This window comes from Pagrus pagrus, assembly GCF_965226575.1.
Source record: "Pagrus pagrus genome assembly, chromosome: 4".
NCBI lineage: Eukaryota > Metazoa > Chordata > Actinopteri > Spariformes > Sparidae > Pagrus > Pagrus pagrus.
The window spans coordinates 12,479,742-12,505,461 of NC_140188.1; the positions used below are offsets into that span (position 1 = coordinate 12,479,742).

General features: G+C 38.2%; 3 protein-coding genes across 3 annotated transcripts; all 3 read right to left on the reverse strand.

The window, feature by feature from the left end:
• Positions 1 to 1,265: 1,265 nt before the first annotated feature.
• LOC311255842 (extracellular calcium-sensing receptor-like) lies at positions 1,266 to 5,602 on the reverse strand (the record flags this gene model as incomplete). The annotated part of the gene is made up of 6 exons (XM_084350495.1): positions 1,266 to 2,179; positions 3,177 to 3,300; positions 3,482 to 3,709; positions 3,863 to 4,657; positions 4,854 to 5,151; positions 5,370 to 5,602. The coding sequence occupies 6 exons, from the start codon at positions 5,600 to 5,602 to the stop codon at positions 1,266 to 1,268; spliced, it is 2,592 nt and encodes an 863-aa protein (XP_084206621.1).
• Positions 5,603 to 8,324: 2,722 nt separating this feature from the next.
• Positions 8,325 to 18,432, reverse strand: LOC311255843 (uncharacterized protein; the record flags this gene model as incomplete). The annotated part of the gene is made up of 12 exons (XM_084350496.1): positions 8,325 to 9,238; positions 9,671 to 9,794; positions 9,969 to 10,196; positions 10,309 to 11,103; positions 11,255 to 11,552; positions 11,747 to 12,001; positions 14,057 to 14,960; positions 15,986 to 16,109; positions 16,227 to 16,454; positions 16,612 to 17,406; positions 17,578 to 17,875; positions 18,200 to 18,432. The coding sequence occupies 12 exons, from the start codon at positions 18,430 to 18,432 to the stop codon at positions 8,325 to 8,327; spliced, it is 5,196 nt and encodes a 1,731-aa protein (XP_084206622.1).
• A 1,466-nt stretch (positions 18,433 to 19,898) lies between these two features.
• Positions 19,899 to 24,297, reverse strand: LOC311255844 (extracellular calcium-sensing receptor-like; the record flags this gene model as incomplete). Its single annotated transcript, XM_084350497.1, has 6 exons — positions 19,899 to 20,812; positions 21,996 to 22,119; positions 22,298 to 22,525; positions 22,638 to 23,432; positions 23,583 to 23,871; positions 24,065 to 24,297. 6 exons carry the CDS (start codon positions 24,295 to 24,297, stop codon positions 19,899 to 19,901), a joined length of 2,583 nt encoding a protein of 860 aa, XP_084206623.1.
• Positions 24,298 to 25,720: the final 1,423 nt, after the last annotated feature.

Genomic DNA, 25,720 nt, shown 5'->3' on the forward strand with positions numbered 1-25,720 from the left:
TTTCCCGAGAACCTAAATTTAAGAGGAAAATTTAAGCTGAACATTCCTTATACAGGACTCTACACTAGTTTGTTAGTTTATTTTTAGAGCACAGCACAATGAAAAATGTTTAAGTAACACGTTTTTTGGTAAATGGTCTTTCCTGCCACTACACTATGATGATTACTGTATGGCAGTAGCCAGTGTCGACGGCTTTTTAACTCGTTAAATAATTGTGCTCCAGTATAATCGGTACGCCTGAAACTCATCCAGTGAGAAACGTTCCGCGGTGCAAAAATAAGTGCGATTAAAATGCGTTAATTTTTTTAACGCGTTAATTTTTGTCTAATTAATTAATCTGAATTAACGCATTAAAGTCCCGGCCCTAATATATATATATATATATATATATATATATATATTTTTTTTTTTTTTTTTTTTTTTTTTTTTTAAATACATACACTCTAGTGAGTCAGCAGACATATAGTTGCTACTGTTGTAGCGACGTTATTTTAGATCACACTTCCTTGCTCTGCACGAGCTGCCATACTCTGCCTGTTGAACTGGACTGTGCATATTTATTATAAATATTTATAAGTGACACCAACTGGTGCTATGTGATGTTAGAGGGGTAAGTACGACGTCTGAAGCTTAAAGGCCACTGATGAAGCTGCCTTATTTTATGAGTTGGGATTGAGAACATGTTGGTTATTTACATATAGCCCAAGGTTGAATTTAGATGGATGAATTACAGATGCAATCAGAATTTCCCTTCCCAATTAGCAGAACCAAGAGGATCAGCAGCAACATTAGCAAAGCACTGCTCTGCTCCTGGGGCCGGGCCAGTAAGCTCTACACTTCATTGCAGGGCATTATACATACATCATACAATAACAACATGTTGAAAGTTATTATTGTTGAACTCAAGCATCAGGAACCCACACAAGACCAAACAAGTCAGGCCAAAGATGTTTTTCTCTTTAAAAATGTTGATTTTACTCTTTGATCACAATTGTATACACATTATTAACAGTAATATAATCAGTTATAAAAGTCTGTGTTGGAGTTTACATTTGTTTGTACTTAATTATACGTATTAGTTGATATATCAATTACATTGTATTACAATCTGTTATCTCAATATGCTATGTGATGAACAAAATTGTATACAGTGGAAGTCCTCAGTTGAATAAATTTAGGTGTGTACTTAACAGTCTTGTAAAAAATTATTATGGAAAAATTCAAAAGGCACTAGAATGCCCTTACCAACATATTCATTTATGTATTCAGGCTGATTTTGTTGCTCCCTTCCCCATCATATTCTTTTTTGTATTCTTCTCTGGTTTCAGTAAAATAATATAACATTTTGGAATAAAAATACAAATGAGCAGTCCAAAACTTGAAGCCAGAATAGCAAATATCTCCACAGCTACACTGAACTTCCCAGGAGAGCTGACATACGCTGGGATAAAAGTGATCCATACTGCACAAAATATCAGCATGCTAAAGGTGATAAATTTGGCTTCATTGAAATTATCAGGCAGTTTCCGAGCCAGAAAAGCAAGAATAAAACACAACATGGCCAGAAGTCCAATGTACCCAAGTACAGCCCAAAAGCCTACAGCTGAGCCCAGAGCGCACTCTAAGATGATTTTCTCCTTGAATGTTTTAAAATTCTTGTAGGGAAAAGGAGGAGAAATTGTTAACCAGAGGATACATATGATAACTTGTATAAGAGTGAAACCCAGGACACTGAGTTTCTGCTGTGCAGGCCCAAACCATTTCATCACATCACTACCTGGAAGTGTGGCCCTGAAGGCCATTAACACCACTATTGTTTTCCCCAGAACACAAGAGATACAGAGGACAAAGGTGATGCCGAATGCCGTGTGTCGCAGCATGCAGGACCACTCAGAGGGCCGGCCGATGAAGGTCAGAGAACACAGGAAACACAGAGTCAAGGAGAAGAGCAGCAGGAAGCTCAGCTCAGAGTTGTTGGCTCTGACAACAGGAGTCTGTCTGTATCTGAAGAAAATGACCGCCACAACAGCAGTCATGCATGTTCCAAAGAGAGAAGCTGCAGTGAGCAGTGCTCCCATAATCTCTTTATATGAGAGAAACTCTGCCTCCTTCTTTACACAGGCATCTCTTCTCTCATTTGACCAGAAGTCTGGGTGGCATCGCACACAGGTGATGGAATCTGAAAAAAATAATATTGAAGTAGAGGACCAAAAACAATTATTTCCGACTTCTTTTCATTTAGCTCAAGAAGGTTTTGAGACAAGCAATAACTGAAAGAATTGCCCTCCATACTGGTTTTTAATGGAACATACATTTTCATGTTATCTGCACACTGAATTTTATGTTCATGATATTTCCCAGTGAAAGCATGTATGCACAGAACAGCAGGGGGCCAGGGATAGAGCCTTGTTGAATACCACAGGTCAGAGAAAAGCTCTCTTCTACAGCAGTATCCCTATTGCCAACCCACTTGGTAGATGATCCAATGTAAAAAAAATAGCAACTTTCTAATGCTGAGCTGAGATCATGAAAGAAAAACTGAACAATCTCCAAAAGCCTCTGTAAGTAAAACATTGTAACTTTAATAAGGAAAGATTTGGTAGTTTGACATCAACAAAAACCTGATTGAAAATTTTTGATTTTTGATTTCAAGATTTTGATAAGACATTTTTATTCTGACAACTAGTGATTTAGACATTTAAAAAAAAAATATTTATCTTATTTTATGTTAATATTGTGCTTTTCAAAATAGGAGAAAAAAAAACACTGTCACTGTCAATACATTTTTGACAGTTTCAGAGTATGTCAAAACCTCAGCAGATCAGACAAAAACTATCTGCATGCTGAGGTTATGGGAACATACTGTGAACCTGAGAATGACCGGGCTGAAAAAATCAGACAGTTGCAATATTTTCGACAATGTAGAGAAACAATCAAAGTTGAATAATTTTAAATACCTTTGTTAGAATCACATTGGGGTTTTAACATTGATGTGCATTTCTGAGACTACATCAATTAATGTAGCTTATTTCAGGATTATGTATCAGTATTTTCTGAGGACATTTTATCTTGATCTATTGATTTTTGAACGTATTGTTTTATGTTTGCTTAAGATAGTCATATGAACATGACAATGTCAACGTTGATGTTTGGTCTTGCATTAAATATTACTACACCTGTGGCGTTGCTTATTTCTCCCTCTGCACATCTTAAACAGTCATAGCAGCAGACAGGCTTTCCTTTCTGCAGGACCTTGCGAGTTCCTAGTGGACATTTCTCACTGCAAACTGACAAAGGCACCTGCATGAACAAATAGACAATGACACTTTGACAAGGTACTGATTTTGCAAGAATCAATCAATAATTTGAAGCACTGAACCCAAACATTGTAATACAGTGATGACAACTGAAAACATGTGCATTAAAAACAAATAACAAAAAAAAATTGATTTGCAATTACAGTAATCACATGTTATCTTACCTGTAGTGAGTTCTGTGCCCAAATTAAAGACTTATTTTGCAGATTCAGCTGTTTCTCTGCAGGTAAAGATGCATCATAAAGACCAACTGTGACAAAGTCCACAATACCATTTTCTGATGGCTGCCAGTTTATAATTTCATACTTTGCTGCTGGATCTCCATTCTCATTAAAGTAAACTTCATCTCCTTCCTTTGTTGTGAACCGAATTTTTCTTATGTGCTGTAAAATCTAACAAGATATGCATCAATGAAGGGCATCATCTGAAAAATACTTTGCAGTTCTATTGTCTAAACATGACAGACAACATTTTCTCCAAAATTATAACTAATTTCTCTGTAAATGTGACCTACCGTAAAAAACAATGAATTTAACTCAACTCACCGTAAATGGATTTAGCTGCACATTGTTGTCACATGTTTTATTACACTTGAGAATATTATGAAGTGCATGGGCCACAGCATACACTCCTTTATAAACATTGTAAAAGATAGGCATGAGTGACATATCAGTGAAGGTGTTTTGCACTCCAGTCACATCTTCATGTCCAGTACATTCTGTCTGATTCTCTGCTGATGACTTTGATTTCTTCAACTTACAGCGAAACAATGTCTCCCAAAACTCTGTTAACAATTCATTACTAGATGAATTGAGCGCCTTCACATCCAAAATAAACTCTCTCATGCCACTGACATGTGCTCTGGGGATGGACAGGCCTATGGCACCATCCAGAATGTGATGCCTGTCCAATGCTGCAATTCTGGAATCAGAGTTCCAGCCCTCAGTGCCGACCCACTGGTACCCAGTCAAGTTGTGGTGAGACAGCTCGTGTATTAGCACATCCATATCCATGTGTGAGAGGAAAGCGACAATCACCTTTGAAGTGGAAGCCTTGATAATGTCAATTATCCTTTGTATTTTGTCTGGTGCATCTGTTCTGAAGAAAGGCACAGAGTACTCCAGACAGATGCCCAGCTGCTGGGCAGTTTCTGTAAACGTGACCATGCCATTATTGCCATAATCATCATTTGATCTAATAGCTCCAACCCAAGTCCAACCAAAGTAATAGACCAATTGGGCCAGGGCTCTGCTCTGGTAGTAATCACTCGGTATTGTTCTGAGGAATGATGGGTACTTGGTTTTATCACTGAGACAAGCACAAGTAGCAAAGTGGCTGATCTTAAAGAGAAAAAAAAAAAATTATATTCAGACAATGATTTTAAATAAAACAATTAAAAAAAAACACATCACAATTCTTAAAAAACAAAAAAACAAACAAAAAAACAAAAACACTTTGGTTTAGACCAGCTGCAAGAATTAATCACTAATAAATCTCGTTCACATATATAATTCCATTTTAACTATTGTTACCCACCAGTGGTATATGAAAGGGTCCGATTACAGTAGATATAGCCATGCAAGGAGAGGAAGAGGTCACTCCCAAAAGAGCCTGCACATTGACAGGTCGGGTACATGGTACATCGGAGGGTGCAAATGTCAATTCATTACCAGTTGCTGATGCCAGTGCAACAGTCACAACTCTTGCAATGGAGCCACATACATCATAGATCTTATATCCCAGGGAGACGCCAGGCAGTATGTGTGTGCTGTTATTAATCTCTGCTATGGCAAAGAGCATAGCCTGGGCATACTGGAACCCTCTGAAATTCAAACTTCATGCCGACAGTTATATGTAAAATAAATATTGTTGAAATTGCAACCATTTTCTTCTGGAAATTGAAACATTGGGATAGAAGATCAAACTAGTTGATGGTATTAATGCACAAGAGCATCTCTTATTTTACTACTCAGTTTGATGACATTGTACCTATTTTGAACCTGCAGGAATGAAATATTCTAAATCTAAATAGATTTCTTTGGTATGATTTACCTGGTGCATTGCAGTGGCAATGGTTTGTCCATGTAGGTATCCTGTCTGTCTTTCCAGCGGCTGTGGAAAGAGAAGATCCCCCCCAACACAATGTCCCCATCCTTAGATAGCCGTGGATTCTCAGGATCCCCTCTCCACCTGCACACCGTCTCCTCAGCCTGAGAGACAGACACCACCAACAATAAGTGTAGGAGCGCCCAACCCTTTTCTGGCCACCTCTGTGTGGACGTCATAACATCTGAGAGAGCTAAAGTACCTTAATGTTAATCCAAAGTTTGCACTGGTATTTATACATTTTGAAGTCGCATAACAAATAATCATAGAACAGTGATGTAGACCTTTGAGGTGGAGTGAGAGGAGGAAATCGCCCAAACAACAAAGGATTTGTGGCCGTCTTTTCTTTTACACATCTTAACTGTATATGTTGTCAGATACCAATTTTCAATTGTTTTGTTTATAAGCACACAATCATGTTGATGAATTAATTATTAAATAATTGAAACGCTGAAAAACAATGCAGGATAAGGGTGAAACGTCTGAAATGGCCCACTTATTTATCTATTTTGCTAACTTAAATTTTGTTTCATTTATGTTCTTTGGGCCACTTGAGGGCATTGCAACAGGCTTCATAAACAACCATGCAAAGGCAATTAAATGTCCGAGCTTCTTCACACATCAAGCCAAGGCCGTAGGCATGGAGTCAAATTGGGAAGTAAAACATTTTGATATTTAATATTTAATACATATTTTGTTCGACTTCGTTTTGATAGCAATTTAGCATAACATTGGAAGATAACCATTCAATAAATTTAACTTTTTCTCACATAGAACTGCAGTACACAATAACTAAAACCGAAATAGTAAAATTGATGCCATTTGTTAAATTTAGTTATCACATTTGCTAATGAGTATTAGGACAGGGGTGCATGGGTGCCTGTCACGCTGGCAATTTATGTATATATGGCATCACGACTTTGCAGCCGATCTTTTAAGTCCTGTAAGTTGAGAGACGGGGCCTTCACGGACTTGGACTTGTTTGTCCAGCACATCGAGGGAAGACTCAATTAATGTGTTTGGATTTGCTAATTTTGCATCAGTTTTTAAAAGTTTGCTTGTATGATGGCTATGGCTAGTCTGCTGTAAGTGTGTCATTTTGCATTAGCCTTACTTACTAAATTAGTCTATTTGCTAACATTTAGTGGTGCAGCTAAAGGCATTGTAAATGATACATTAAGGAGAAAGGGTGACTCCGCTGTTTAGCAAATACAATTCAAATGAAGTTTAAAGAATGTGCAACTAGAATGTGTTTGTAATCTTCAAACATCACTGGCAAATGTGAACTCAGAGTAGGCTTTTATGATATTGTGGAATATTTGAGCTTGTAACGTGACACTCTATTGTCTATATTTAGAGAGACACAAAAGGACATTCAAAATACAATGATGGAAAAGAAAGACAAAGGCACAATGTTATTGACAATGTTTTAATTCAAACATTATCCAGGAGGATTCTGTGAAGAGTTGTCAAGTTTTCCTGGTGGGAAATACACATTTTCATGGTATACCATGTGAATCCTATGGAATTTCCCACGGGAAACTTATGGGATTACATGTGAAACCCAGGAGATCACAAGTGAAACCCATTGGGATTACATCTGAAACCCTGTAAATACCTGTTAAACCCATGTATTCCTATGTGAAGCCATGGGATTAAATGTGAAACTCATGGGATTGCGTGTTAAAGATATCTAAAAGTCATCAACCAGGCCTCACTGATAACTGTACAAAAACACGTTTCTAACTTTATCCACTGATTTGGGTGACATTGGATCATATTATATGGATAAAATGTTTTCTGGTTTTCCCTCTAATGTCCCTCCAGCTGGTCTGACTGAACCCTCAGTGATATACAGAGTTTGCTGATGAAGATGGCTGTATTTGCTGGTAAATAACCACTAACAGCAGCTAACTAAGCCGGGCTCCAAGCGAGCATGGCAGGTGTCAGTACCAAACGCAAACTCTAAGACCAACTGCGGCCAGTTTGACAACAGGAAATCCAGTAGGGAGGTGGTTGACAGGGTTTAGCTGCTGTTAGATGGCGTTACAAGTTGGCTCTGTCTTGTAAGAAAAGAGGAAGCTTTAACTTGATGGGCTATTAGAGGGACACAAACATCCCCTTGCAGGGTTTTAATTTGGTCAAAATACAGATTAACAAGATGTGCAGATCTATAATGAGTATGAGTAGTCTGAGGAGTGGATGGGTGATACGGTGTGTGTAAAAGTAAGAATGAGCACATATTATACATATAAAGCTGGACTTTCCATGGGGAATGGCTCGGTGAAACTCATGTAAAATCTTGCATACAGAAATATGTGTGGGTGTATACAAAAAGTGTTTCCATAAATTTTCAATAAAATGTTTTATCCAATCAAACACAAATGTAAACTTGGACTGTAAGCTGTCATGTTAGATGGTTAAATTTTCTACATGGGTTTAACATGGCTTTCACATGTAATCAAATAGGTTTTACATAGGAATTTGTATGGGTTTAACATGGACATTTACATGGGTTTCATACTGTAGGTAGTCCAAAAGGTTTCACATGTAATCGCATAGGTTTCACTTGGGAATTTACATGTGTTTGCTCAAAACCTTTGACACCAAAGGCAAACCATGAACATGTTGAGCTATCTGCTGGTGGTATGAAAAGAATAGGCGCTGTGCAGTCACTGAGGAAAATGTTTTTCCACATGTGCCCAAAGTGATACCTCATGTTAAGACATGTAAACATGTTTTACACAAGTGCTCTGAATAGAACAACTCACAACTTGTAGTACCATAATTTCCATGCGCTCTGAAACAAATGCAAAATAGAAGCATATTTGTAGTTGTCTTATTTGTGTATCTCCCTCTCTCTCTCTCTCTCCCTCTCTCAAAGACAAAAGAACATAATATTCAGAATGATTTTGGTGGCCCCTTCCCCATCATATTCTTTTTTGTATTCTTCTCTGGTTTCAGTAAGATAATATAACATTTTGGAATAAAAATGCAAATGAGCAGTCCAAAACTTGAGGCCAGAATAGCAAATATCTCCACAGCAACACTGAACTTCCCAGGAGAGCTGACATACGCTGGGATAAAAGTGATCCATACTGCACAGAATATCAGCATGCTAAAGGTAATAAATTTGGCTTCATTGAAATTATCAGGCAGTTTCCGAGCCAGAAAAGCAAGAATAAAACATAACATGGCCAGAAGTCCTATGTACCCAAGTACAGCCCAAAAGCCTACAGCTGAGCCCAGAGCGCACTCTAAGATGATTTTGTCCTTGAATGTTTTAAAATTCTTGAAGGGAAAAGGAGGAGAAATTGTTAACCAGAGGATACATATGACAACTTGTATAAGAGTGAAACCCAGGACACTGAGTTTCTGCTGTGCAGGCCCAAACCATTTCATCACATTACTACCTGGAAGTGTGGCCCTGAAGGCCATTAACACCACTATTGTTTTCCCCAGAACACAAGAGATACAGAGGACAAAGGTGATGCCGAATGCTGTGTGTCGCAGCATGCAGGACCACTCAGAGGGCCGGCCGATGAAGGTCAGAGAACACAGGAAACACAGAGTCAAGGAGAAGAGCAGCAGGAAGCTCAGCTCAGAGTTGTTGGCTCTGACAACAGGAGTCTGTCTGTATCTGAAGAAAATGAACGCCACAACAGCAGTCATGCATGTTCCAAATAGAGAAGCTGCAGTGAGCAGTGCTCCCATGATCTCTTCATATGAGAGAAACTCTGCCTCCTTCTTTACACAGGCATCTCTTCTCTCATTTGACCAGAAGTCGGGGTGGCATCGCACACAGGTGATGGAATCTGAAAAAAATAATATTGATTTCAGACTTGTTTTCATTTAGCTCAAGAAGTTTTTGAGACATGCAGCACTTTACTTCTGACCAACAATACCGACTTAAGATTTTGATAATTCATAGAAGAAACCAAGTTTGTGTGAAGAAACACAGAAAAAACACAACATTTTTTAATATAAAAATGATCATTTACAAAACAGGTCTAATTTTTAAAGTCCAGAGGGTCAAGACTAAGTTTTTACAATAAGTTACAATCACATTGGGGTTTTAACATTGATGTGCATTTCCGACTGCGTAAATTCATGTTACTGATTTCAGACTTATGTATCAGTATTTTTTGAGGACATTTTATCCTGATGTATTTGGTTTGCTTTAAACAGTCATATGAACCTGACAATTTATACGTTGATGTTTGGTCTTACATTAAATATAACTACACCTGTGGCGTTGCTCATTTCTCCCTCTGCACATCTTAAACAGTCATAGCAGCAGACAGGCTTTCCTTTCTGCAGGACTTTGCGAGTTCCTGGTGGACATTTCTCACTGCAAACTGACAAAGGCACCTGCATGAACAAATAGACAATGACACTTTGACAAGGTACTGATATTGCAAGAATCAATCAATAACTTGAAGCATTGAACCCAAAAATACAGTGACGACAGCTGAAAACATGTGCATTAAAAACAAATAACAAAAAAATGTGATCTGCAATTACAGTGATCACATGTTATCTTACCTGGAGTGAGTTCTGGGCCCAAATTAAAGACTTATTTTGCAGATTCAGCTGTTTTTCTGCAGGTAAAGATGCATCATATAGACCGACTCTGACAAAGTCCACGATACCATTATCTGATGGCTGCCAGTTTATAATTTCATACTTTGCTGCTGGATCTCCATTCTCATCAAAGTAAACTTCATCTCCTTCCTTTGTCTTGAACCGAATTTTTCTTATGTGCTGTAAAATCTAAGAAGATATGCACCAATGTAGATCAATATCTGACAAATGTCTCAGCAACATGAATGACTGCAACATGTTTTTTTAATTTGAAAGCATAAGTCTTTGGTGTTCAACTCACCATAAACGGATCTAGCTGCACCTTGTTGTTACATGTTTCATTACAGCTGAGAATATTATGAAGTGCATAGGCCATAGCATACACTCCTTTATAAACATTGTAAAAGAGAGGCATGAGTGTCATATCAGTATATGTGTTTTGCACTTCAGTCACGTCTTCATATCCAGTACATTCTCTCTGATTTTTTGTTGATGAATTTAATTGCTTGAACTTACAGCTAAATAATTTCTCCCAAAACTCTGTAAACAATACATTACTTGATGAATTGAGCGGCTTCACATCTAAAATGAACTCTTTCATGCCACTGACATGTGAACTGGGGATGAATAGGCCTATGGCACCATCCAGAATATGATGCCTATCCCGGGCTGCAGTTTGGAAATCAAAGATCCAGCTCTCAGTGCCCACCCACTGGTACCCGGTCAAGTTGTGGTGAGACAATTCCTGTATTATCACATATAAATCTGTGGGAGAGAGGAATGTGACAATCACCTTCGAAGTAGAAGACTTGATAATGTCAACAATCTGTTGTATTTTGTCTGGTGGATCTGTTCGAAAGAAAGAGACAGAGTACTCCAAGCAGATGCCCAGCTGCTGGGCAGTTTCTATGAATGTGGCCATGCCATTGTTGCCATAATCATCATTTGTTCTAATAGCTCCAACCCAAGTCCAACCAAAGTACTTGACCAACTGGGCCAGGGCTCTGCTCTGGTAGTCATCGCTAGGTATTGTTCTGAGGAATGATGGGTACTTGGTTTTATCACTGAGACAAGCACAAGTTGCAACATGGGCGATCTAAAACACAAAATAAATAATATCTCAAGATGATAAAACATTTACACTGCTGAACATGATTTTTATGACTTCCCATTTTGTTGGACTGGCTGGAAAAATTACAGAATAATAACAAGATTTTTGCAATTTAATGTATTCAAATCTTACCCACCAGTGGTATATGAAAGGGTCCAAGAACAGTAGATATAGCCATGCCAGGAGAGGAAGAGGTTCCCACCATATTAGCCTGCACTTGGGCAGCTCTGGTACATGCTGTGTCAGAGGATGCAAATGCCACTTCATCTCTAGTAACAGAGGCCAGTGCAGCCCTCACACCTCTGGCAATGGAGGCACAATCATCATATAACTTATAACCCAGAGAGATGCCAGGCAGTATGTGTGTGCTGTTATTAATCTCCTCTATGGCAAAGAGCATAGCCTGGGCATACTGGAACCCTCTGAAATTCAAACTGGATGCAGACAGTTTTAAATAGCTGCAAATGCAACCAAGTTAAACTATGAAACAATATCATAGTAAATGCATGAATGAAAGCATTTGACAGATTGTTTCACATATGGAATATCTCTCATTTTACAACTTATTTTGTTAGTCTTTGCTGTTAGGTATTTGAAATGTAAATAAAATTTTAACCATCTAATTTACCTGGTGCATTGCAGTGGCTTTGGTTTGTGCATGTAGGTATCCTGTTTGGCTTTCCACCTTCTGTGGAAAGTGAAGAATCCCCCCAACATAATGTCCCCATCCTTAGATAGCAGAGGGTTCTCTGGATCCCCTCTCCGCCTGCACACTGCCTCCTCAGCTTGAGAGAAAGATATCACCAACAACAGCTGTAAGAGTGCCAAACCCTTCTCTGGCTGCGTCTGAGTGGACATCATCACATCTAAGAGAGCTAAACCACTGGGTGGCATCACATGCACCTCAGTGTGAATCAACATTTACACTTGTACTTATACATTTTGAAGAAAAAAAAGAATGATGTTTATCTATGTGTACATACCAAGTGGGTTGTGAGGAGGGAGGTGCCCGAACAGAATAACTGTTTTTGCTATTAGGCTATTAGTGCACTGCAATGTGCTCAAATGCACATTACTGTTAAAACATTAAGGCTCAAATCAATTCTCGAGGAAGATAGCACATTGTTTAGTCTCAATCACAGGTTGTCAAATACTGATGTTTTTGGTTGGCCGTGTCATTGGCCTGGCCAGCTGGCCCAAAAGCATCAGTGTTTAATGTGGTGATGGGCAGGAGCACACTGTAGGTTTTAGATTTGATGCTGAGAATAGCCTGTGAAGGCTCACATACAATACAAAATACATAATAAAACAGCCAGTACAACACATATTCATATATATTTATTTGTAACTTATCATCATTTTTGTCATTTTGGAATTGTGAGAAGAAAAAGTCTCATGTTTCGTATATAAACTGTACAAAATGAAAAGATTCGGTTCAGCTTGTTGTGCTGAGCCTTGCAGTCAGCAATCAGAATAACCCTTCCCCATTAGCAGAACCAAGAGGAGCATCTTAACAATGGTATAGCTTTGCTCTGCTCTTCAGGCCGCACCAATCAACTCTACAGCACATTATAGGGCAAGCTAAAGATGTTTTTGTCTGTGCAAAATTAGGATTTTATTCCCTGATCAGAATTTGAAAAAAATTATTAATGGTTGTGGAATCAGTAAGGAATTCTGGATTAGGGTTGTATACTTATTTGTACTTACAAGTTACATTTGTCACAATTTATTTTAAAGTACACTAATAAGATGTAATAAACTGTACTATATGTCAAATTAGATTTAAAAAAATGAAATAATATGGTATTCAGTAGACAGTAAAGAAAGACAGTTATAACCTAGGCAAACTGAGAAGACATAATAAACCATAATTTGGAGCAAATTAGGCAAAAATTAGAAAAAATATGACCTTGATTAGAAAATAATAATAATAATAATAATAATAATAATAATAATAATGATGATAATAAAAATTAAAACTGGTATGGTATGCCCGAACTAACTAGTAAGAAGTAACAAGCCAAATGGAATATCAAATCGGACAAAAACTAAAAATGAGAGGAAACAAAGTTAGTTATAAATCATACACCTGAATCACATTGTACAGAAACCACCTAATGCATTATTAGATGTAAAATGTATATACTTAGACTACTATACCAAATTATAATCTAACTAGAAACCAAATAGGTGATTCTCTTATGCGTATGCAATAAAAAATCAAGTGCAATGCCATATCATATCTAAAATATATTCATCAGACACTACCCTCACTACCAAATAATACCATAGACACCTCAGTTCATGCTACCAACATGGACCTACAATGGCTTAATTATACAACGCAGACTGTTATTTGACAAATTTAGTGCCATATTGACAATGGTCAGACAAAAAATACAGCTCAGAGGATGATACATTTATGTTCGCTTTATGTAACAGTTCATATTATTACAGGGTAATTTGTTGCTATTTTCAACCTTGTTAGTACCTTATCAGACTTTCTCCGAGGTTTATTAGTGACATTACAAGAAAACTGTTCAGCAAATTACAGCCTGTGTTGTGTAATTAAAAGATCATAGGTCCATGTTGGTAGCATTAAGTTTGGTGTCTATGTTATGATTTGGTAGTAGGGGTAAAATAGCATATAATTAATATATTTTGGATTTCATATCTGATATTGCATTTGATTTCTTATTGAACAATCTTTTTATGTGTGTGATATGTAAATGATATGATTGTGTATGACATTGTGTTATATTCTGTTGTTTCAATACGCTATGGCAAGGAAATTATATTCATTGGAAAAATTCTACAGTATTACATTTCATGCCCTCAATGAAATGAAGGTATGTGTCTATTTGACAGTCTGGTTAGCAAATTATTGTGTGTAAGCCCAGAGACTGCCTTTGCCACCTTATTATGTTTTTAGAAAGATTTTGGTGGCCCCTTCCCCATCATATTCTTTTTTGTATTCTTCTCTGGTTTCAGTAAGATAATATAACATTTTGGAGTAAAAATGCAAATGAGCAGTCCAAAACTTGAAGCCAGAATAGCAAATATCTCAACAGCAACACTGAACTTCCCAGGAGAGCTGACATACGCTGGGATAAAAGTGATCCATACTGCACAGAATATCAGCATGCTAAAGGTGATAAATTTGGCTTCATTGAAATTATCAGGCAGTTTCCGAGCCAGAAAAGCAAGAATAAAACACAACATGGCCAGAAGTCCTATGTACCCAAGTACAGCCCAAAACCCTACAGCTGAGCCCAGAGCACACTCTAAGATGATTTTGTCCTTGAATGTTTTAAAATTTTTAAAGGGAAAAGGAGGAGAAATTGTTAACCAGAGGATACATATGATAACTTGTATAAGAGTGAAACCCAGAACACTGAGTTTCTGCTGTGCAGGCCCAAACCATTTCATCACATCACTACCTGGGAGTGTGGCCCTGAAGGCCATTAACACCACTATTGTTTTCCCCAGAACACAAGAGATACAGAGGACAAAGGTGATGCCGAATGCTGTATGTCGCAGCATGCAGGACCACTGAGAGGGCCGGCCGATGAAGGTCAGAGAACACAGGAAACACAGACTCAAGGAGAAGAGCAGCAGGAAGCTCAGCTCAGAGTTGTTGGCCCTGACAACTGGAGTCTGTCGGTATCTGAAGAAAATGAACGCCACAACAGCAGTCATGCATGTTCCAAATAGAGAAGCTGCAGTGAGCAGTGCTCCCATAATCTTTTCATATGAGAGAAACTCTGCCTCCTTCTTTACACAGGCATCTCTTCCCTCATTTGACCAGAACTCAGGGTGGCATCGTACACAAGTGATAGAATCTGTAAAAATAAAAAATTGAAGCATGTGTTAGACTTACTCACTTATTAGACTTGAAGATAATAAATGGATAACCTTTTACAACCCATCTTGATGTTGTATCACCATGGTGGTGTTGTTCCCAGAACATCATAATCAATGTTGTTCCTGGACCATCGTTGCAACTTACCAATCACTTTATTGTAATGTCGCAGCATTGCATCTTGGGAAAAAGACTGGAAAAATATGCACATAGGAGAAATGATCCTTTCTAAAATGTATTTAACATTGTGAAGTGGTGCATTTGAACCAAATATATGTTTCTTAACTGAGTTTAACTGTTAACTGACCTAATTTTGTGTATTTTTGTTGCCTACACCTAACCAAACTGTGACAGAAAACAGTAAAAAGAGAATCAATCAGCAAACTTGGTGTAAACATAAAAAGGGAAGGGAATATAATATGTTCCATTTGGGATACAAGTCCCAATCTCCTGGGTGGGAGTCCGGTTCTAAACCTATCTAGCCACAACAGTTTGCTCCAGATGCAGACTTTGTTGCTCTTCCATACGTTTAAATGATGCAACACTGACGCAGGGAAGTGTAAAACCAAAAGTAAAACAGGATGTGGAATTTGCTCATACTTTTCGACATATTCAATTGACAACAGTACTTAAACAGTGTATTTAATGGTTACCATCAACTACATTGAGTTTTGTAAATATATGCTCATTCAGAACTTGATCCCAACATTTTTCAGAAAAGTTGGGATAGGGGCAGAAAAGGGTGGAAAAGTGGTGTAAACTGGTGTAATTTCAAATTCTGTAGTGTTACATTTACATTGAGGTTTTAACCTCGATGTGTATTTCCAAGACTGTGCATGAGTTTATGTTGCTGAATTACAACTAATGTGTATCTAATGAGTATTTTTTTATTTTTACATTTTAAGTTTGATTTGTTGATGACACTGTTGTTGCTTTGCATAAAAGAGGCATGGTAACATGACAACTTTGAAAATTACATTTTTTCTTGCAATTAACATACTACACCTGTGGTGTTGCTGATTTCTCCCTCTGCACATCTTAAACAGTCATAGCAGCAGACAGGCTTTCCTTTCTGAAGAACCTTTCGAGTTCCTGGTGGACATTTCTCACTGCAAACTGACAACGGCACCTGCATGAACAAATAGACTGTTAGTTGTTTTTGCAAGCATCAAAACCAAACATCATGACACAGTAAGAATAATTAAAGAATCATATATATTCAGACTGACAGCATATTTTTGCTTACCTGCTGTGAGTTCTGTGCCCAAATTAAAGGCTTATTTTGCAGATTAAGCTGTTTGTCTGCAGGTAAAGAAGCATCATAAAGACCAACTGTGACAAAGTCCACAATGCCATTTTCTGTTGTCTGCCAGTTTATAATTTCATATTTTGCTGCTGGGTCTCCGTTCTCATCAAAGTAAACCTCATCTCCTTCCTTTGTTGTGAACCGAATGTTTTTTATGTGCTGTAAAATCTAAGAAGAAATGCATCAATGTAGGTCTGTCAAAGGTATCTAACAAATGTCTGCACAGACATGACTGACACATTGCAACAATTTGTTCTTTCAAAATATAAAAGTATTTTCCTTCTTAATGTGGCAATATATTTTAAGTCTTCAATGTTCAACTCACCGTAAATGGATCTAGCTGCACCTTGTTGTCACATGTTTTATTACAGCTAAGAATATTATGAAGTGCATGGGCAACAGCATACACTCCTTTATAAACATTGTAAAAGATAGGCATGAGTGTCATATCAGTGAAGCTGTTTTGCACTTCAGTCACATCTTCATGTCCAGTACATTCTATCTGATTCCTGTCTGATGACTTTGACTGTCTGAACTTACAGCTAAATAATGTTTCCCAAAACTCTGTAAACAATTCATTACTAGATGAGTTGAGCGCCTTCACATCCAACATGAACTCTTTCATGCCACTGACATGTGCTTTGGGGATGGACAGGCCAATGGCACCATCCAGAATGTGATGCCTGTCCAAGGCTGCACTTTTGTTATCAAAGATCCAGGTCTCAGTGCCCACCCACTGATACCCAGAAAAGTTGTGATGAGACAACTCCTGCATTATCATATACAAAGCTGTGGGAAAGAGGAAAGTGACAATCACCTTTGAAGTGGAAGCCTTTATAATGTCAACAATCTGCCGTATTTTATCTGGTGGATCTGTTCTAAAGACAGAAACAGAGTACTCCAGACAAATACCCAGCTGCTGGGCTGTTTCTGTGAATGTGGCCATGCCATTATTGCCATAATCATCATTTGATCTAATAGCTCCAATCCAAGTCCAACCAAAGTACTTGACCAACTGGGCCAGGGCTCTGCTCTGGTAGTAATCACTGGGTATTGTTCTGAGGAATGATGGGTACTTGGTTTTATCACTGAGACAAGCACAAGTAGCAAGTTGGCTGATCTAAAAGAAAAAAAAAAGAAATGATATCCCAAGATAAGATAAAAAATCATTGAGTGAGCACAATTCATTTTTTTTAAATCCATTTTGGTATGACCAGCTGTCAGAATAACAGAATAATAATCTGTTCAGAGTACTGTTTTTTACAATTAGATTTTTGCCAATTTCACTTACCAAGGGTATATAAAAGGGTCCGAGGAATGTAGCTATTGCCATACATGGAGAGGATGAGCTCCCTATCATAATGGCCTGCATTTGGGTAGGTCTGGTACATGCTTTGTCAGATGGTGCAAATGTCACTTCATTACCAGTCGCAGAGGCCAGTGCGACTTTCACACCTCTGGCAATGGAGCCACAACCATCATAGAACTTGTAGCCCAAAGAGATGCCAGGCAGTAGGTCTGTGCTGTTAGTAATCTCCTCTATGGCAAAGAGCATAGCCTGGGTAAATTGGAACCCTCTGAAATTCAATCTTGATGCAGAGAATTAGAAATAGTTGAAATCCCAACCAAGGTTAACTTGAAATTGAAACAAAATCATAGTAAATGAATACATTTATATTAAGGCCATTTAGCAGACGCTTTTGTCCAAAGCGAATTACAATAAGTACATTTGTCACAAGAAAGAAACAAATAAATGAATAAATGAAAGCATTTGTCAGTTGTTTACACAAAGGGGACATTACTCATGTATACACTCATTTTGAGAACTTTCTTTTGTTTTATTTTTTTTTACCAATTTGGTATCTGCACCCACTTAGTGTGAGTCACTTGATATTTACATTGGTATAATTTACCTGGTGCATTGCGGTGGCTTTGGTTTGTTCATGTAGTTTTCCATTCTGTCGTTCCACTTGCTGTGAAAATTGAAGACTCCCCCCAACATAATATCCCCATCTTTAGATAGCAGAGGGTTCTCTGGATCCCCTCTGTGCCTGCACACTGACTCCTGAGCTTGAGAGAAAGATATCACCAACAACAACTGTAACAGCGCCAGACCCCGTTCTGGCCACCTCTGGGTGAACATCATACCATCTAACAGAACTACACAACTGGGTGACATCACAATTACCTCAATGTAAATCAAACGTTTTGCACTGGTACTTATACATTTTGGAGCAAATAAAAAAATCTAACAGGAATGGTTTTATCTACCATGTGATTTGGGAGGAGGGTGGTGACTTGACAGAAAAACAGTAGACATTAGGCTGTTTGAAATATCTATACTGTAAATATGCAGTTTTTCTGTAGAAAGGGGTTTCTCCTTCTCAAATCAATTTCCACATTAAGAAAGTGCACTTTATACCTGATTTTACAGTTGCAATTGAAATATTGAAAAACAATTGCAATTTGTCATTAGGTCAGGCATTTTACTACAGTCCAAAGAATGTGACTTAATGCACCTTATCTAGTGCCTCCCTCTGCTCTACTAAAAGAGATCAACATTTGCTAACATTAGTTGAGTCCACTAACTTTAATATGGCTATCGTGTCATTGCAATTGTCAATTACATGTGTTTGTCTGCCTGAAGTTGAAATAAGCACACACGCACAGAGCAGTGTCAGCATTGATTAGGAGTCATTATTTGCATCACCTAATGAATGTCACTCAGATATTAACTCCTCTTTTTCCTCTGTTTTGTTCTCCATTAACTCTTTGGTGAACGTATGAAAGCATTTTACAACTTGTTTGTTGTGAACTTTGTCCTTCTGACGTGTGGCGATGGGCAGAAGCATACAGTAGGTTTTAGATTTGTTTTGCTGAGTATAGCCTGTTACGGTTGATGGCTGGTAAAGTAAATCAAAATGTAAGTTTCCTGCCATAAGACCAAAAACAGCACCAGAGGGAGATAAAGTGAAATACTATAACTTTATGTTAATATCTCACACACAAAAGAAAAAGCTTTTGAAAAAAAATAAATGTATAGCCTTAATAATACATACTTCTTTCATTTTCGTACTTTTGGAATTGTGTGAAATGTGTTATCCTCCCCTTTACACAATGAAAAGATACCTCCAATAACAAGGTCACCATCTTGGGCAAATCAAAATAGTTGTGTTGAGCCTTGCATTCGGCAATCAAAACTCCCCTTCATTGTTCGAATAACCAAGAAAAGCAGCATCGACAATACCATAGCTTTTCTCCAAAGACATTTTTGTCCGTGCAAATGTGGGTTTCTTTCTTTCATCACAATTTGAACATCATTGTTAATAACTGTGGAATCAGTAAATAAGTCTGGATCAGGGTCATAAATGTCCGTATTTAATTATTTGTATTAGTTGATATGACTGTATATTACATTGTATTAAATTCCTTTATCTCAGTATTCTATGTCATGAAGGAAATTATACATTCTGGAAAATTCTGGAGTAATACAATGCAAGTACTCAACTAAATCAATACAGATGTTTACTTGACAGTCTGGTTAACAAAATATTGTCTAAATAATTATAATGGTACTTGAATGTCTCAGCCAACATATAATTTTAAGAAAAATTAGGAGGATTTTGGTGCACCTTTCCCCATCATATTCTTTTTTGTATTCTTCTCTGGTTTCAGTAAGATAATGTAACATTTTGGAATAAAAATACAAATGAGCAGTCCAAAACTTGAAGCCAGAATAGCAAATATCTCCACAGCAACACTGAACTTCCCAGGAGAGCTGACATACGCTGGGATAAAAGTGATCCATACTGCACAGAATATCAGCATGCTAAAGGTGATAAATTTGGCTTCATTGAAATTATCAGGCAGTTTCCGAGCCAGAAAAGCAAGAATAAAACACAACATGGCCAGAAGTCCAATGTACCCAAGTACAGCCCAAAAGCCTACAGCTGAGCCCAGAGCGCACTCTAAGATGATTTTGTTCTTGAATATTTTAAAATTCTTGAAGGGAAAAGGAGGTGAAATTGTTAACCACAGGATACATATGATAACTTGTATGAGAGTGAAACCCAGGACACTGAGTTTCTGCTGTGCAGGCCCAAACCATTTCATCACATCACTACCTGGAAGTGTTGCTCTGAAGGCCATTAACACTACTATTGTTTTACCCAGAACACAAGAGATACAGAGGACAAAGGTGATGCCGAATGCTGTGTGTCGCAGCATGCAGGACCACTCAGAGGGCCGGCTGATGAAGGTCAGAGAACACAGGAAACACAGAGTCAAGGAGAAGAGCAGCAGGAAGCTCAGCTCAGAGTTGTTGGCCCTGACAACAGGAGTCTGTCTGTAGCTGAAGAAAATGAATGCCACAACAGCAGTCATGCATGTTCCAAATAGAGAAGCTGCAGTGAGCAGTGCTCCCATAATCTCTTCATATGAGAGAAACTCTGCCTCCTTCTTTACACAGGCATCTCTTCCCTCATTTGACCAGAACTCTGGGTGGCATCGCACACAGGTGATGGAATCTGAAAGAAATAATAATGAAGCAGAGGACTAAAAAGAATGATTTCAGACATGTTTTCATTTAGCTCAAGAGGGTTTTGAGACATGCAGCACTTTACTTCTGACCGACAAAGTTATAACTGAAAAAATTGCCCTCCATACTGCATTTTAATGGCACATACATGGTCATGTCATCTACACACTGAATTTTATGTTCATGGTATTTCCCAGTGGAAGCATGTATGGACAGAGCAACAGGGGGTCAGGGATAGAGCCTTGTTGAATACCAGAGGTCAGAGAAAAGCTCTTTTTTCTACAGCAGTATCCCTTTTGCCAGCACACATGGTAGGTGATCCAATGGTAAAATCAGCAACTTGCTGAACTTGCAAAACAAGTTTGGGTTACCAAACAAAGACAAAAAAAATAACCCTTTCTAAAATAAAAACAGTCATTTACAAAATGGGTCTCAAATGTAAAAGTCCAGAGGGTCGAGGCTAAGTTTTTTAAAACATTTTTCATTCAAACACCTAATGATTCAGACATTTTCTTTTTCATATGTATTTTATTTTATTTTAATATTGTGGTTTTCAAAAAAGGAGAAAATACACTGTCACTGTCAATTACTTTTTCACAGTTTCACAGTATGGGAAAACCTCAGCAGCTCAGACGAAAACTATCTGCATGCTGAGGTTGTGGGAACATACTGTGAGCCTTTTTGTAATACGAGTGTACTGACAATTGTTTTCTTTCTATTGTTTAGTGAAGATACAGCAACACATTATTACTTAACAATTAAGTTAAAAATGTCTGGGTTTATGAGTCATATTGGTTGTAGCAAATAAAGCACTGCTGCTGACAATTCATGCTGCAATCCCTTCCTTCTCCTACCATGGATGTGAGGCCTGAGAATGACCGGGCTGAAAAAATCAGACTGTTGCAATCTTTTTAATTATTTTCTCATATGTATAGAAACAGAGTCATTTTAAATACTTTTACAATCTCATTGGGGTTTTAACATTGATAGGCATTTCCGAGACTGCATCAATTAATGTAGCTAATTTCAGGCTTATGTATCATTATTTTCAGAGGACATCTTATCTTGATCTATTGATCTTTGAACATATTGTTTTTGGTTTGCTTAAAATAGTCATATGAACATGAAAATGTATACATTGATGTTTGGTCTTGCATTAAATATTACTATACCTGTGGCGTTGCTTATTTGACCCTCTGCACATCTTAAACAGTCAAAGCAGCAGACAGGCTTTCCTTTCTGCAGGACCTTGCGAGTTCCTGGTGGACATTTCTCACTGCAAACTGACAAAGGCACCTGCATGAACAAATACACAATGACATTTTGACAAGGTACTGATTTTGCAAGAATCAATCAATAACTTGAAGCATCGAACCCAGACATTGTAATACAGCGCGTCAGCTGAAAACATCTGCATTAAAAACAAATAACAAAAAAAATGTGATTTGCAATTACAGTGATCACGTTATCTTACCTGTAGTGAGTTCTTGGCCCAAATTAAAGACTTATTTAGCAGATTCAGCTGTTTTTCTGCAGGTAAAGATGCATCATATAGACCGACTCTGACAAAGTCCACGATACCATTTTCTGTTGGCTGCCAGTTTATAATTTCATACTTTGCTGCTGGATCTCCATTCTCATCAAAGTAAACTTCATCTCCTTCCTTTGTCTTGAACCGAATTTTTCTTATGTGCTGCAAAATCTAAGAAGATATGCACCAATGTACATCAATATCTGACAAATGTCTCAGCAACATGAATGACTGCAACATCTTTTTTTAATTTAAAAGCATAAGTTTTTGGTGTTCAACTCACCATAAACGGATCTAGCTGCACCTTGTTGTTACATGTTTCATTACAGCTGAGAATATTATGAAGTGCGTAGGCCATAGCGTACACTCCTTTATAAATGTTGTAAAAGAGAGGCATGAGTGTCATATCAGTATATGTGTTTTGCACTTCAGTCACATCTTCATGTCCAGTACATTCTCTTTGATTTTCTACTGATGACTTTAATTGCTTGAACTTACAGCTAAATAATTTTTCCCAAAACTCTGTAAACAATACATTACTTGATGAATTGAGCAGCTTCACATCTAAAATGAACTCTCTCATGCCACTGACATGTGCACTGGGGATGAATAAGCCTATGGTACCATCCAGAATATGATGCCTATCCTGGGCTGCAGTTTGGAAATCAAAGATCCAGCTCTCAGTGCCTACCCACTGGTACCCAGTCAAGTTGTAGTGAGACATTTCCTGTATTATCAAATATATATCTGTGGGGAGGAGGAAAGTGACAATCACCTTTGAAGTGGAAGCCTTTATAATTTCAATTATCTTTTGTATTTTGTCTGGTGGATCTGTTCGAAAGACAGACACAGAGTACTCCAGACAGATACCCAGCTGCTGGGCAGTTTCTATGAATGTGGCCATGCCATTATTACCATAATCATCATTTGTTCTAATAGCTCCAACCCAAGACCATCCAAAGTACTTGACCAACTGGGCCAGGGCTCTGCTCTGGTAGTAATCACTGGGTATTGTTCTGAGGAATGATGGGTACTTGGTTTTGTCACTGAGACAAGCACAAGTAGCAATATGACCGATCTAAAAGACAAAATAAAAAAATTCACAGATGATAAAACATTTACACTGCTGAATACGATTTTTATGACTTCCCCTTTTCTTGGACTGGCTGGAAGAATTACAGAATAATAATTGGATTTTTACAATTTAATCTATGCAAATCTTACCCACCAGTGGTATATGGAAGGGTCCGAGAACAGTAGATATAGCCATGCCAGGAGAGGAAGTGGTTCCCATCATATTAGCCTGCACTTGGGTACATGTTGTGTCAGAGGGTGCAAATGCCACTTCATCTCTAGTAACAGAGGCCAGCGCAACCCTCACACCTCTGGCAATGGAGCCACAGTTATCATATAACTTGTAGCCTAGAGAGATGCCAGGCAGTATATGTGTGCTGTTATTAATCTCCTCTATGGCAAAGAGCATAGCCTGGGCATACTGGAACCCTCTGAAATTCAAACTGGATGCAGACAGTTATAAAGAGTTCCAAATGCAACCAAGTTAAACTATGAAACAAAAACAGTAAACAAATAAATGAAAGAATTTGACAGATTGTTTACACATGGGGAATATCTCTCACATTACTACTTATTTTGCTAGTCTTTGCTGTTAGGTATTTGAAATGTAAATACGATTTTTATTGTCTAATTCACCTGCTACATTGCAGTGGCTTTGGTTTGTGCATGTAGGTATCCTGTTTGGCTTTCCAGCTTCTGTGGAAAGCGAAGACTCCCCCCAACATAATGTCCCCATCCTTAGATAGCAGCGGGTTCTCTGGATCCCCTCTCCGCCTGCACACTGACTCCTGAGCTTGAGAGAAAGATATCACCAACAACAGCTGTAAGAGCGCCAAACCCTTCTCTGGCTGCGTCTGAGTGGACATCATCAAATCTAAGAGAGCTAAACCACTCAGTGGCATCACATGCACCTCAGTGAAAATCAAAAGTTCACACTTGTACTTATACATTCTGGAGAAGGAAAAAAAAAACAAAAAAGAACAGTGATGTTTATCTTTGTGTACATAGTGGGTTGTGAGGAGGGAGGTGCCAGAACAGAAAAACTGTTTTTGCCATTAGGCTATTATTGCATTGCAATGTGTGCAGAAGCACATTATTGTTAAAAAATTAAGGCTCAAGTCAATTCTCAAGGAAGATAGTACATTATTGAGTCTCATTCCCAGGTTGTCAAATATTGATGCTTTGGGTTGGCAGTGTCGTTGGCCTGGCCAGCTGGCCCAAAAGCGTCAGTGTTTGATGACCTGGTAATGAGACTTAGTAATCAACTATCTCTCTCTAGAATTGCCTACTTCAGATTTACCTGGTTTGTTTTTACTTCATTTGGGGCCATTTGGGTGCAGTGCAACAAGACTGGCACACAATGTTATCACATTGTGAATGTAGCAGGTAGAAAGTGGCAGGCTGGTAAAATGTCCCTCACGAGTTGCCGCACTTTACTTCCGGGTCTTAATTGACCAGCTGGTTCAGCATACATAAGCCGTGGCATGTTGTTCTCTCTCTCTCTCTTTCTCTCTCTCTGCTCCTTGGTGCGTGACTGGGTCAGTGTGTGTGTGTCTGCAGTCCTGGTCCATCTTGGTGCCGGTTTCTCCACGCTCCTCCGCAACTGTGTCAGCGTGAGTGTGTGTCTGCAGTCCTGGTCCAGCTTGGTGTCGGCTTCTCTCTCTGCTCCCTGGTGCGTGACTGGGTCAGCACGTGTGTGTGAAGTTGTTAGTGAGATCGCAGGCCTTGCCATGGTCTGGTCACATTAAGTTAACATGGCCATTGTGTCATCACAATTACATGTGTTTGAATGTAATTGTGGCATTTTCATCTTAAAGCAGACACAGAATAGGATCAACATTGATTAGGAGTCACGTCTGCATCCATCTGATGAATGTCACTCACAAAATACACAATAAAACAGCCTGTACAACACATTTATTTGTAACGTATTGTCATTTTGGAATTGTGAGAAGAAAAAGTCATATATGTTTCGTATATATATACAAAATTCTTCCCTGTACAAAATGAAAATATTCCGTTCAGCTTGTTGTGCCGAGCCTTGCAGTCAGCAATCAGAATAACCCTTATATATCATATCCAAAACACTACCCTTGCTACCAAATAATACCATAGACACCTCAGTTCATGCTACCAACATGGACCTACAATGACTTAATTAGACAACGCAGACTGTACATTTGACAAATAAAGTGCCATATTGACAATGGTCGGACAAAAAACACAGCTCAGAGGATGATTCATTAATTTGCGCTCTATGTAACAGTTTGTATTATTACAGGGTATTTTGTT